The 14,117-nt window shown below is 31.1% G+C and overlaps 1 protein-coding gene across 1 annotated transcript in view; it reads left to right on the top strand.

Moving 5' to 3' along the window:
* Positions 1-7,473: 7,473 nt before the first annotated feature.
* LOC129973432 (uncharacterized) overlaps positions 7,474-14,117 on the top strand; it is a 70,222-nt gene continuing 63,578 nt past the window's right edge. Inside the window, exons 1-3 of the mRNA XM_056087499.1 lie at positions 7,474-7,511; positions 8,292-8,404; positions 12,489-12,710. Coding sequence (XP_055943474.1) covers positions 8,335-8,404; positions 12,489-12,710 — 292 coding nt within the window. The 5' untranslated portion in view covers positions 7,474-7,511; positions 8,292-8,334. The remainder of the gene's footprint in view (positions 7,512-8,291; positions 8,405-12,488; positions 12,711-14,117) is intronic.

Here is a 14,117-nt window from a genome sequence, read left to right as displayed (position 1 = left end):
TTTCTTTCGTTTCAGAACCAGACTGGATAAAGCACAAAAAATATGCAGTAAGACTTCGTTTTCGTATCAAAAAGGCTAGTCGGAATTATTGGGACAAAATTTGCAACATTTTCACAAATTCTAGAATGTTTTACTCGATGCTCAATAAGTTTTACAATTATTCAAACCAAGAATTGAATATTTCAAATCTCATTCAGTATAACAATCGTTTTATCGTAAATCCATCTCCAGCAATCTTTTTGCTGTTTTTTGTTGAAAGTAGTTTCGGACATGAGCCAATTCCACTCGATTATAGCGAAGACTACATTTCTTGTCTTAATAGCCCTATTCACCTACAGGAAATCAGATACGCTATAAAAAAAAAGCACGGAATTCCATACCTGTGCTGATGGTATTACAGCAAATTGGTTTAGAAATCTTAGCATAACAGATTTAATAAATATCACATCCATCTTTCAAGAAGTTCTTACAACATCTTTTATTCCGGAGGAATGGAAACATTCAATCATTGTCCCAATTTCCAAACCTAATAAGGACAAAACAAAAATCACTTCTTATAGACCAATAGCCTTCACCTATGTTTTCTCAAAAACTTTTGAAAGAATTTTGATTCAGCGTATTACTCATCATTTATAATGCGCAAATTTCTTCATTTTGCGAATGGTTTCCTTCTCCCCAGGGACAATCGGATTATTGTATATAAAATCTACACAGCCATTACAGAAGCCCACAATCTAAAGAAATACTTTATCGGAATTAGTTTAGATCTTAAAAGTGCATATGACTCGGTTTATATTGATGATTTTATTCTGAAGTGTCTTCAGCTGGGTATCAAATACAACATTTCAAAGGTTATACGCAACTTTCTACAAAACAGAACTTTTCAAGTTCGTTGGAGAAATTCTCTTTCCAAGAGAAAAACTTTTCAGAAAGGTTTGCCTCAACATAGTGTTGTATCACCCATACTCTTTATAATTTTTCTTACGGATTACTTTGAAATTTTCGATGTTGGTGTGGAATGCTCAATTTTTGCTGATGACATTTTTATCTTTTGTGCTCATATATCTCTGGATTACATTTCAAAGAATCTGCAGAATACAATGGAAAATGCCTAGAAATGGTGTAATTATTGGAAACTTAAAATCATTCTCGAGAAATGCTCTATTGCTGACTTATCAAAAAAGAAACTGCAATCGACCCCTCGAATTACATATGCTGGTTTCCCTCTCCCTTGGAAACAACATATTAAATATCTTGGCATAATTTTTTCCAAAATTTAACCAAAATTGTATTATATTAAAAAATATACGAGCTAAAGCACTTAGAAAAAGTAATGCTTTAAAATCCATAGCATCTAAAACTTACGGCACCAGAAAAACGGACCTTGTAAACCTAACCAATTATAGCATTTTAAGTCTGTTTTATTATAGGAGCTCTATTACCAATAAATTCTCCGAATCCCAATACAAAGCCTGCAATTCGAATCAAACTATAGCTCTAAGAATAGCACTTAGGCTGCCTAAATGGACCCCAAATATTTTTTAATGAAAATCGCGGATCAGAAAATGCTATCAGAAAAAATTAAAAGATTGGCTGAGCAATTCTTTCTCAGTCAAATAGCCAATGGCACTGATTCATCTATTTATTATCATAATCCCAATCCTGGAATTAAATTCGTTAAAAAAGACGAAATTATAATTGAAAATCTATTTGAAAACCTGAATTTTACGACAAATCATATTATTTCCCTTTTCCCTACCAGACCCCATTGTCTCTCAAAACAGTTTTGGGGAAATTCACCTTTCAGACTTCAGTTTTCAAAATAAAGCTTTTCCTAGTTATATGATCAAGAATCTCTTTAAAGAAACTTATGCAAACAATTTCAAGATTTTTATATTAACGCTACGGATGCATCCAAATCGCAATCTTTCACTTCTATCGCAGGTATTTCGTGTAATCAATCCTTCGTTTATAGAATTCACCCTATCAATTCTATATTTACAGCGGAAGCCTTTGCACTTTGTCAAGCTCTTGATGAATTTTCAGTAACATGAAAAAAATTTGCTTTTGTTGACAGACAGCTATTCGGTCCTTCAAGCTTTAAAATGCCTTACAATTAAATCTCCAAAAGTCATACATAGATTAGTTGGCAAAATTCAAGCACGGAAAAAATTAAATCAGAGAATATGTTTTGTGTGGTCTCCAGGACATTCATAGATTCATTGGAATGAAAAGGCGGATGTTCTTTCAAAAATGGTCACGGCGTCGCACCCATTGCTAGAGTGAATTGCTTCAGAAGATTTAATTTCTTATTATCAAGAAATCTCCCTACAAAAAACGAATTACATCTTCCAAAATGGCAAATATCAATCTCGTGTTTTCCCTTAATCCATGGCTCCAACATAGAAGAGAAGATATCATAACTACAAAACTTTTAACCCGCTCTATTGAATAGATTCGGACTACGCAATTACCCTCACTGCCAAGCTTGTAATCTAGAAAATAATATTGAACATATCACCTTGTTTTGTTCCAAATACGCAAATCATAGGTTTAATCTTTTTGCAAAACTTAATACTGATCTTCATTCTTGTTCTTCGTTCAAAACGTTTATTCAAAAAGCTGTTTCTAATAAGCGGTATCTCTGGATTTTTCTCCAGGCTCTGAAATTTTTTACCAACTTTTGAATGGACTCTTTTGGAATTAGGGGATAATGGCCTTTGTTGCCAAAATCACATTTCAATCAATCAATCAATGAAGAAATATTTTTAAAATTTTAAATTATTTTAATATTTTTATTTGATATTAGCTGCTTTTGGCAAATCGGCTGATTCATCAGGATCAGTTGTTACGATTCTGTAGAATGTTCAATAAAATTTACAATTTTTTTTACAACACTTTCTTTTACTGCCTTCCTTGACACAGTATTTTAAAACATAAATTTTGGTTGACATGTAGCATATGGTATTTTAGAAGCTTTACAAGCTTTAGAACACTCTGTTCATTAAACGATGCCTTTTTTTTTTTTTTTTTGTAATCTTATGTAAAAAAAATTTGAACATTAAATTGAACCGAAAGTGGTTAGATTTTATTTACAGTAATATTCTTACTGAAACTATATATATATATATATTAATTGGAAATATCAGAATTAAAAGTAAAATCATTCAACATTCAAATTTTACGTCTATTACAGAATATGTATTGTAATTTTCAGCAGCAGATTTTTACAATATGAGGTCACAGACATTGGAAGATTTGAGACTTCTCCTTGGTAAACTCATTGAATAAAAGAAAGTAACATGAACTAACTTTATTTAAGTTTTAACTTTACCGTCATGCTTATTTTCTAATTTTGATAGATAATTTGAAGGCAACTCCTTTGTATTATTTAATGCATCTATAACTTTTACTTCTTCCCATTTGCACAGAGTATCTACTTATTTACTTTTTATGTACATACTATACAATTTATATATTATATCATTCTTTTAAATAACTCTACACCCATGAATTTTGCTATAGATAAATTAACCTAAGCAATCGTTGTTGAGTTTCTGGACGATTTTTATTCACAATTTCAAAGAAAATGTCCAATTTTTATATATTTTCGGTCCAAACCTTGATGAGAACTTTGTAGTGTACGAATAAGAAGGAACAAAATAGGTTGGTTGGTTGGTTGGTTGATTGGATTTTTCTGGCGCAAGAGCCATGTTTGGCTATACTGCACCAAGCGTATGGTAAATAAATACTATATTGTGCTAGACATATGGTATTAAAAAATATAAGTACAATTGATACATACAATTTAAAATTACAAGTTCTCGTTATAAAATGAAAGTCAAATAATGAACAGTATCAGTATTCTTAAAACAAATTATATCCAAGAAAGGAAAATTTTCCAAAAATGTTAAAAGATTAAAATATTTATGAAAACGTGAAAATGCAAATCTCATAACGTTCAAACAGATACAATATATTACAAAATCAAGTTTAAAAAAATTCATTGTAATCTTTTTATTCGATGTTTTTTAATGTATTTCTTATGAATAGGTGTATTTGAAGGTTGACTGTAAAATTTTTTTGGGTCAACCCATTGAACCATACTTTTTTGAAGACTTTGTCTAAAAACAGTTTTGTCCACTGTGCTGGAATCGGTAGAAAATTCCGGAGCAGGTGGTGTTTCATCAATTGTTTCATGAGGATTATATATTATTGCATTATCAGATTCTTTTTCGCTATCAGTGTTTTGGTTGGGTTTATCTGTGGACATAGTTTCAATCACAGAGTTGGCTTCATCCATTTTATCATATAATTTGGATTTAATGGTCGAAGAGCTAAAATTAGCGACTGGCATAGATTGGGAGACTTCTCGAGGTGAAGTCTTCCAGAATTTAGAACTGGATACATTTTCAGAATTTTGCTTGTGTTCTTTATACTTTTTCTTATAAGTAACTGTTTTAAAATCATTAAGGTCCTGTGGCATTTCACTGGATGGGACATAAGTTTCACATTCAGGACCAGTTGGCTGAGAAAAAATTTTGGAAGCATTTGGAGTATTTTGTGAAGAAGCTATTTTGGGATTTTCACGAGGCGATACGACATAAAATTTTGAAATTTTTTCAGCCTTGTTAACATGTTTTGTTTTAACAGGAGAAGCCTTTTTCACCTTTTTCGTGTGCGTAACAAGTTTAAAACCAGTTAAATCAGGTGAAGCAGAAACGACTTCACAAACTGGGGGAACAGAGCGTGGAGAAGGTATTAGAAGATTATTTGATTGGACTGGATTGGATTGTGCAGAGTCGGACTGTTTCAAACTAATGCCAGAATTTAGATCATTTAGATCCCATTGGGTCGATATGGTAGACAATTTTTTGACGACAGAAGCATAATCATTTCCAGCGGTAGAAGTTTTAGATTTTATTAATTTTCGGGCTTCTTGATAAGATATTTGGTTTTTTACTTTAGTTGAAATGATTTCTTTTTCTTGCTTCCAGGCAAAACAGTTCCGAGAGAAAGAAGTATGCTCCCCTTTGCAATTCACACACTTCTCTTGAGAAATGCAATCAGTACTGTCGTGACCGACTTCTGCACAACGGGCACAAGTCAAAGTCCCGCGGCAAGAAGATTTGGAATGCCCGAAGCGTTGGCACTTGAAACAACGTAATGGATTGGGAACATAAGGTCTGACAGCAAGGCGCATATAACCGGCTTTTATGTGATCTGGTAATTTAGAGGAAGTAAACGTCAAAATTAAATGCTTAGTGTTCAGATGCTGGCCATCTCTCCGTATAGATATACGCCGTACATGGCTCACCCCCTGTATTTGCAATTCTTTAGTGATTTCTTCAATCGGAACATTGAACAGCTCCCCACAGGAAATAACTCCTTTAGAGGAATTCAGAGATGCATGGGGAGAAACAGTGACAGGGATATTTGAAAGTGCTTTCATTTTAACAATTTGTTGAGATTGCTTGCGAGAACATACTTCGACCAGTAAATCACCGCATCTGAGCTTTTTAGTGCTTTTGACTTCACCAACAGTACTAGTAATAGCCTTTTCCACCAAAAACGGAGAAACAGAATGAAATGTTTCATTAGTGTCCGATAATCTTTTAATTACAAAAAAAGTAGGAAAATTTGTTGCTGTTGAGGTGTTGGAAGTAATTTGTTGCCCACCGAAGGGAGCCCGTTTGGTTTTACCCATACGACATTGATTTAAATTCAGGTCCGACAGCACCGCCCACCACGGAGCCCAACAAGAGAAGGCAGCCACCGGCTCTAGCCATTCCCAGCCTCGGCGCTTACCCTAGTGCTAGCCGGAACCTATACGCTCGGAGTTACCCCCGGGGACAGTGACCACCCTTAACGCCAAGCCCAAGGAGTAACCCCTTCGCTTGATCCCTAGCAGACTAGCCACTAAGGTGACTAGCTACCAGCCGATTGATGCACAGGGGATCACAGTGCACCACCCGTCTTTCTCATGGGTTGCCACGCACGGCAAACACGTGGGGTTTGGGCTGTCCATGAGAAGCAAGAAGCAAACAGAGCGGCGACAGCTTCTCATAGAGAGCTCCCTCGCTTGCCGTCGAGGGAAGGAAAGACACAGGATACAGCAGAAGGCGTAGAGGAGAGCGAACTGAAAGGGAGCAAAGATCCCTGGGTACCTCGGGGTTGGGACACCTGTACCCACCTATAGTAGGTGAGCCCCTGAGGGGGGAACAAAATAGGAAAGACCATGACAAAGTATTTTGAGCTTATATAGATTTAGAAAAGATTTTGTTAATGATATTTTATATTTTAGACAATTACTGATATAATTTATCCGAGTTATCCAGGCTCCTTCCTTTTATGGTGCACAATAAAAATGAAAGTTTATTTTTTATTTTCTTTATAGATTGATTTAACTTCCTGTTTATTGTCAAGCATCTGGATATTATTTCCTTTGCGACTAACATTATATTTGCGCCAGTTGCAATAGAAATCTTTTCCAAGCGTAAACAAAATTATCCCTATACGATTACAAATTACGTAATACACATGTGTTCTGACATTGTTACTACGTATTTATGAATACAAGAAATATAAAAAAAAAAATACCATCAAAGTGCATGCGTATAATGTAATTTCATTTCTATCATAAGAACACAGGGTAGCAAGATATATATGTAAAAATTGGTCGTGACCGAATTGTGATCAACGACATCTGGTGATGGAAATCGACCTTAAAAACTTTTGAGTGACCACATTAACTGAAAGGCAAAGATTTAACTAACCGAATTAAACAATATTTATGGAATAAAAACAATATACGATTAGAAGTATAATAGAACATTCCAAAAAGTAAATAAAAGTATATGAATGAAAAATTGAATGAAAACGCCGATGAAATATTTAACCTCACTAGCGATGCGGATGTAATTTCAGAAGACATATGCAGTCATTGTCGGACTGCTCAGGTTACCAGCTTGCCCGATGATAAGTGGACTCCTTAAATATAATGCATTATGGGCGGACACATTATACGGACGGACGAATAGAAAGACATAATCTTTAAAAATGTGCTTTTCGGAATCAGTAAAACTGACATGTTGAGATGTGTTGAAAGCTCGAATTCGAATTTTTTGACGTTTTCAATACCTTTCCTTATTATATTGGATAGTAAAAATATTAAACAAAATCATATAAGGTAACTAAAAATTAAGTTCTTCTTGACTTTGTAATTAATTTCAAATTATTTAAAGAAACGGTTTTAAGCTTCAATAAAAATGTTCTTTTTATGTCACATATAAATGCGGTAATCTTTTTTGCTTTTGAGAACTCATAGAATTTCGGATGTGAGGTACCAACACGGAAAAGGAAACAAGTCTGTAAAACTGTAAGACAAAAGGAAATAAAAAAAAACCCAAGGAAAAGAGATGATTCATTGACAAACAGATCATCATAAAAAGATTACATAAATCTACCAGAATGTAAAGCCACAGTTTAGATATGAGAGTTAACCAGCCATGGTAAGATTTTTTTTTCTTAAGATTAATTTGATTTAAGAAGTTTTTTATAAAATGGATTTTAATAGTCTATTTAAAAAGAATATTTTTTTTCCCTTGGACTGCCGCATTCGGAAAAAAAGAATCGCAATTAAAATGTTTGATTAATATTGAGAGAAGTGATTGTTTTTATCAATTTATTTTATTTCATTATTTTAAAAATGTTAAATCGATAGATAGATTAACCTTTTCGCTACGCTTTAAAAACTATATTAAAATTGAAATAATTAATTTAAAATTAAAAAAGTTAAATTAAAAAATAATTTAATATTAAAAATCGAGTTAAGAATTTATATTATTTGAAGTAAAATTGTTTGTTTTCGTATTTTTTTTCTTTAATGGAATGACAACAGCCATATTTCTTATGTCGTTTCAGAACTGTTAATTTAGATTTCTATCCTATTCTTAAAAATGTACGTATGAATGGATCTGTAAATAAGGAATAAATGTATGTAATTAGATTATTTTTTCCCTCAAATTCCCGAAAATGTCATTGAATAATAGTTCTCATTCAATTCTCAAGTTGTGTAAAATCATTTATGATTATGATAAACTCCACGTGAACTGAACATTTAAACCCAGTTAATACCAAAAGTCTACCAAAAAAAAAGAAAAGAAAGAAAGAAAGAAAGAAACAGTTGAGAAATCTCATTTACAAAAAATTCTTAAATTCTAATTTACAGTCTCTTAGCTTCTAAGTAAAATATAGATATAAAAAAAAATCAGCACAAATATGTGTTTCAGGTAAATGACATTATTCTTCAGTGACTTCTGATTCTTGAAAAATATGCTGCCTTCAAAGAAAAATCGTTGGGAAATTCTACTATTTCTTATATACTATTTTTGCTTGAATTCAGGTAATTTTCTTTTATCATGAGAAAATATTCAGATTTTTTTCTTAGAAAAACATTACATGAAAAAATAATAATATAGTCCTCCACCAAAAAATCGTATTTTAAAATTCCATTTCATTGATGTTCGCTATTTGGTATACTTTGATGTCGCCAAAAAGTGCTCCATATCGCCAAAATCACACATGTCGAAAAGTAAGATGGCCACTAAGGTATATGACATAGTAAAAAGTGCGAACACAAACTATGGAATAAAAAAAAACAGAAAAGAAACCAATGACTTCATTAATTGCCTTAATAATTCATTAAATGCCTTAAGCAGTTAATCATTAAATATGACAGCTTTTGCAATGTTTATCTTAATCGCCTTTTTGCTTTTCACAATGGCGATGGCATCCTTTGGCAATATGAAGAAATAACTACTAGTGGATTTAAACCTAACTGGATTTTAAATATACGATCTTTTGGCTCTGTGAGGAAAAATATGAATTTCTTCCGATCCCCCTCCTTCTTCTTTAATTTGAATTTTTTAAAAATAATTTAAATCTTTCTTTTTTTTTATGGAATGCGAATAAAACATATTCTCCTAACTTTTTATTCTTCTTGAAAACTTTTGTAATTTTTTGCCTTCTGAATATTTTCCCTCTTTTTGTAAATATGAATTTCAATTTTATAATGTTACATAAAAACTGTAACTAACAAACAGGATTCTTTAAATAAAACAAAAATGCTATAACATAACGCTTCAAAAGCTATATGCTATATTTATTATGCTTTAGTTTTAAAATATATTTCTCCAAATGAAGTATTGAAACTTTCATGAGCATTTCTATAGTATCTATATGTATCATATTCTATAGTATTATGTATCATATCTCTAAAACAATTTTTGAATAATTTAAATTTTTGAATTTATTCAGTAATTTTTGTAATAAACTTAATGCTGGGTTTGCACTTGCCAGTTTTAGGGTGGCCAGTAGGTAGCGCATGCGTAGAATGGGATTGATTTATGTGTGCAACAATTTCATAAGATAGATTCAGGCATTCCATGTTTGCCTATAAATTTCCGTTTTGGCGACTCTGAATTTTTCTTTTTCACTGTGTATCGTATTAAAATGATGGATATTCACACAAAGAGACATACTAAAATAAAATAAAAGGGCAATATACCTATAGAAAACGATAGAAAAAAAATGCCAAATAAAATGAAAACACACACACACAAACCTTGCATCAGAAAGAACAAAAAGCAAAAAATATCGGAATTAATCTAGGCTAAGTGATCAATTTTTTTCTACCAAAAAAAAAAAAAACACAAAAAAACTGCGGGGCCGGGATAGCCTGGTTAGAATCGCGTTGATTTGCATCCCTTGGATTGTGAGTTCGGTCGAAGACACCCCGTGTGTGTGGTGGCTGGTACAAGTATAAATCTGTCGTGGCCACAAAGTCCTCCAAGTCGAGACAATACCAATAGGGGTACTGAATCAGAGGTAATCATTCTCTGATTCAGGTCTAAATTGCGATCTGTGGTTGAGAGAATGAAACGTGTGAATGAAGTCTGTCCCGCAAAAACTGTTGCGATACATGAGTAGCTAAATCGTATTCTTGTACCAACACGGCGCTATTGAAACAAGAAACGCTCTGTCGGATTAAAATTGCTGACTTCATCAGCGGGTTTGTCTATGACAAGTGCCATACGAACAACAACAACAAAAAAAAAAAATAACACCACCAAATTCTACAAACAGTGATGGCGCAATGAGAAAAAAATACAATACAGCGGTATCTTGTTGTTCCATTGGGACAAGTATTTGCCATGGACCGAAAAGCATTTGTCAGCCTTTCTACGCATGCGCTGTCTACTGGCCATCTTATAACTGGCCGAGTGTAAGCCCACCTTAAATATTCAGCAAACTTTAGTATGATTCTTTTCTAAGTCTTTCAAAGATATTATTGAATAATCAGTTCATTCATCAATGGTCTGTTTTAATCAATTGTTACCCGTTTTTTGTGTGGAAATGCAATAATCAGTAAAAGCAGAATTTTTGTAATGAGGATGAGATTTTACATAAAGAAAATAAGATTTCATAACTTAATGAAAATAATAGAAATTAAGTTTAATTTGTAAAAACTCAAAAGGCAGATTATCATTATGTCTATGAAAAATTTCAGTTTGTTCATATTGCTTATGAATTTTATTGCATATACATCTAATAGGAAAAATGGTCTAAATGAAGGAAATAATACTGGTTTAAGCAGTTTGAGTCAATAAATGAACGAATTAAGAATTTTAAACTTTTACATAGAATCGCGATCGTATAAGTCAAATTTTGTAAAATATTTTTGAACTCACATTTTAAATAACAAGAAAGGTCCACTCTATTGTGACTAAAACTGTGTGAGTTATGAAATTTGAATATTACTGTCTTATAAAATCATGCAGATTTAAACCTCGCCATTGACCTTCTCATGGAAGAAATGCCACTCAGTCTCCGGAGTTTCCCCAATCCCTGATTAGTTTAAAATTTTAAAATTGTTAATTGTCCTAAAATAGTGATATTTATAACTTGTTCAGATTTGGTCGCAAAAAACAGAAACATTTTTTTCATTAAAAGTTGGAGTGTCAACAATATACCACTAATATAATTCCTTAGGATTAAAAGAATGTATAAAATTTAGTTCATAACTTTTTCAAATGTGCATTTATTGGAACAAAATAAAATATTGTTACTGACATCATTTAAATTATTTTGAAAATAAAAAATGGAAACTAAGTTTTATGCTGAATCCGATAAGTTTTTGTTGGTTAATTCTTCGAAATAATGAATAAATCATAAAAAAAAGAATTCTATAGTACACATACGACTTCAATACTGAACGATTCTTTTTCTATACTCAGATTTAAAAAAAATGTTTGGTTCAGTAAAAGTGTTTTTGTATTAATTGATTTCAGCATCAAATGCAAAATTTTGTGGGAGCTGACAGAAAATTAGATTTAGGCAATATAATGAATAGAACAGTGCAAGGCTTTTATAATAGTATGAATTGTAATTAGTATGAATTATATAATAATTAAAACATGAAGCGTAAAAACATTTTGTTGAAAAGACTGTCAAGTGAACAGTTTAGATGAATTATCTAATTGAAAAATTTAGTGAGCATTAATTACAGGAACGAAAAGGGTCACCAAAGGCATCCTTAAATCTTTATCTTAAATCTAATCTTTATTAAAGATTTATGGAATTATAAAGATTTTTTCATAAATCTTTATTATCAGATTGCGCAATGTAATGTTATATCTTTAAATGAGCAAATCTTGCATATAATTTATTACGTGTATCTCGGAAACGGCTCTAACGATTTGCATAAAATTTTATATTTAGATAAGGTTTTGCTTTTTAAGTTTATATATTTAGGTATCTCCCGAAAAAACGCTATTTCACACACAAACATACAAAAAAAAACATTTTTAGTAACTAATTATTGTTCTATCTCCTCTCTTGCTGACAATGTCATATAGCGGCATCTCGGATCCGAATTCCCTATGGTAAAACTGAGTGTTAGTTCAAAATTATAAGTAATGATAAACTGTGAAATTACCACTGTAATATAGCAGATTGTTTCGAACAACATGTTAAACTAAGTGCATTCATCATTTTTTTTTATTTAAATGATCAGTTCATATGTAGGTAATATTGAGAAATATTCATATGTAATCAGTATGTGATACGTATCTAAACATTTTCACTAAAAAAAACATAATTTTACAATAAAAAAAATTGCATGTCTAAGCTCGGTTTTCCTGGTATAAATAGTAAAATGCGATAAATATTATTTTGTTGTAAAAATTTTTTTAGTACCTCGCAAGTCAAGTTTAGACCAGTCCTCAATTTTGTTCGAGACCGCTCTGATAGCGGCTAAATTAAGCAGTTGAAAAATGGTGCGACGAAAGAATTGAAACATCCTAAAATAGAGGGACAAATTTTCTATCTCTATGATGTTATATTATTGTGACTATTACATATATTGATTTATAAAACTATTTTTGCTTTGTTTTGAAATATTGTTCCTATTTTTTAAATTTCCTTAGATGCATTCATGCCAAATTGTGATCATCTGTTAGATAAATGCCAATGCCACTCCACTTATGCTACATACTATGCTGACATAAAAGAGACTTCAAAAATTTGTTTGAAAATGTTTAAACAAAAGATGAGTTGGGCTGATGCTGACAAGGCATGCAGGAAGGAATTTTCATATTTAACGACCAACGACTTTATTAACACAGTGCCTGCGGTTCTAGGAAGAAATGGTAAATTATTTCAGCCACAAAATAGTTTCTAACTATTTCTTGTGGAACGTAGATATAAGCAAATGTTTATCAAATCAGAGACTGGGGAAAAGTTGTATTATTCTATTTTAAATAAATTAAATGAATTTCTCAAAGGCACCAACAATATCCAGGCTTAAAGCAACATTTTAACTAAGTCTAAATAAAATAACTATTAGTTATCAGAGATGTAGGATCACAGAGTCAAGGTGCTCCGTCAAAAACATTCTTCATTAACATTAAATGAATCTCTTTGAAAAAAGATGAAATTGAAATATACCACAACAGATGAGTTTCAAAGAACCCCTTAAACGCCCAATTGTTTTTATAACAAAAAAAAAAAAAAAAAAAAAATACTTGTATGATAAAAAAAACATCTTCACAAAATATAAGTATATTAACTGTTGTTATTTTTTAAACATTATATAATGATGATTAATATATACAAATGAAGTGCAATTCATTAAAATTTTAAATGAAACTAAAGCCAGAACACTAGTTAAAGTACTAACTTGAAATAATTGTAAATATGACTAAAATGCATTTAAATGAACTGTAAAGAATAATAATGTATAATGGTATTACACGCATAATATGTCATCATGAAATTCATGATAATAATAATGATTGTTTTTATTTTCCATTTTAAAGAAATAAAATAATTAAAAAAATGATGCCTATGAAAACGTTAGGAATGACCTATGAAGGATCTCGACAAAATGTATTTTAAGGCACGCAAGATTTCAATTCCAATATATCGGTACTTGCAGAAATTACTGTCCAAATTACGTATAAATTATATATATATATATATATATATATATATATATATATATATATATATATATATATATATATATATATATATATATATATATATATATATTAAAAAAAGAATCTGGCCTGAAGACTTTTTCAAGGGTCACCCTCAGGCAGGGATTCAAAAAAAGGGATTTTTTCTGTGAGGGAATGCAGACAAGAAAGTCTAATAATAATTCCCGAAAATTCCCTGAAACTATGCCTAAGAGATATACCATTTTAACAGAAAGAACAAATTAGAAGAAAATAACCACTAATAAGTAAAAATACTATAACAATAAATACTATGAAGTTTTTCCTGTTCCTTTTTTGGTTTTAGTTTGAATAAGAAATAATTTTTAGTTGTGATTCCGAAACTATTTCGTTTCGTTTCCAAAATATTTCTTACTTTAGATTGGTTACTTATATATATATTATTTCTAAAACTTTTTTGCAACATTATTTATAATCTGAATGAAGAAAAGAAAAAAAAGTAACTTAAACAGAAGCACCTAGTAAAAAGTCTATATTTCATTTAAAAAAACTATGGATTTATTTAAAAAATTGCCTCATTGAATCCTACAGCAATTT

Source organism: Argiope bruennichi, chromosome 1 (assembly GCF_947563725.1).
Source record: "Argiope bruennichi chromosome 1, qqArgBrue1.1, whole genome shotgun sequence".
In the NCBI taxonomy this organism is placed as follows: Eukaryota; Metazoa; Arthropoda; class Arachnida; order Araneae; family Araneidae; genus Argiope; species Argiope bruennichi.
This window is presented reverse-complemented; position numbering and strand designations above follow the sequence as displayed.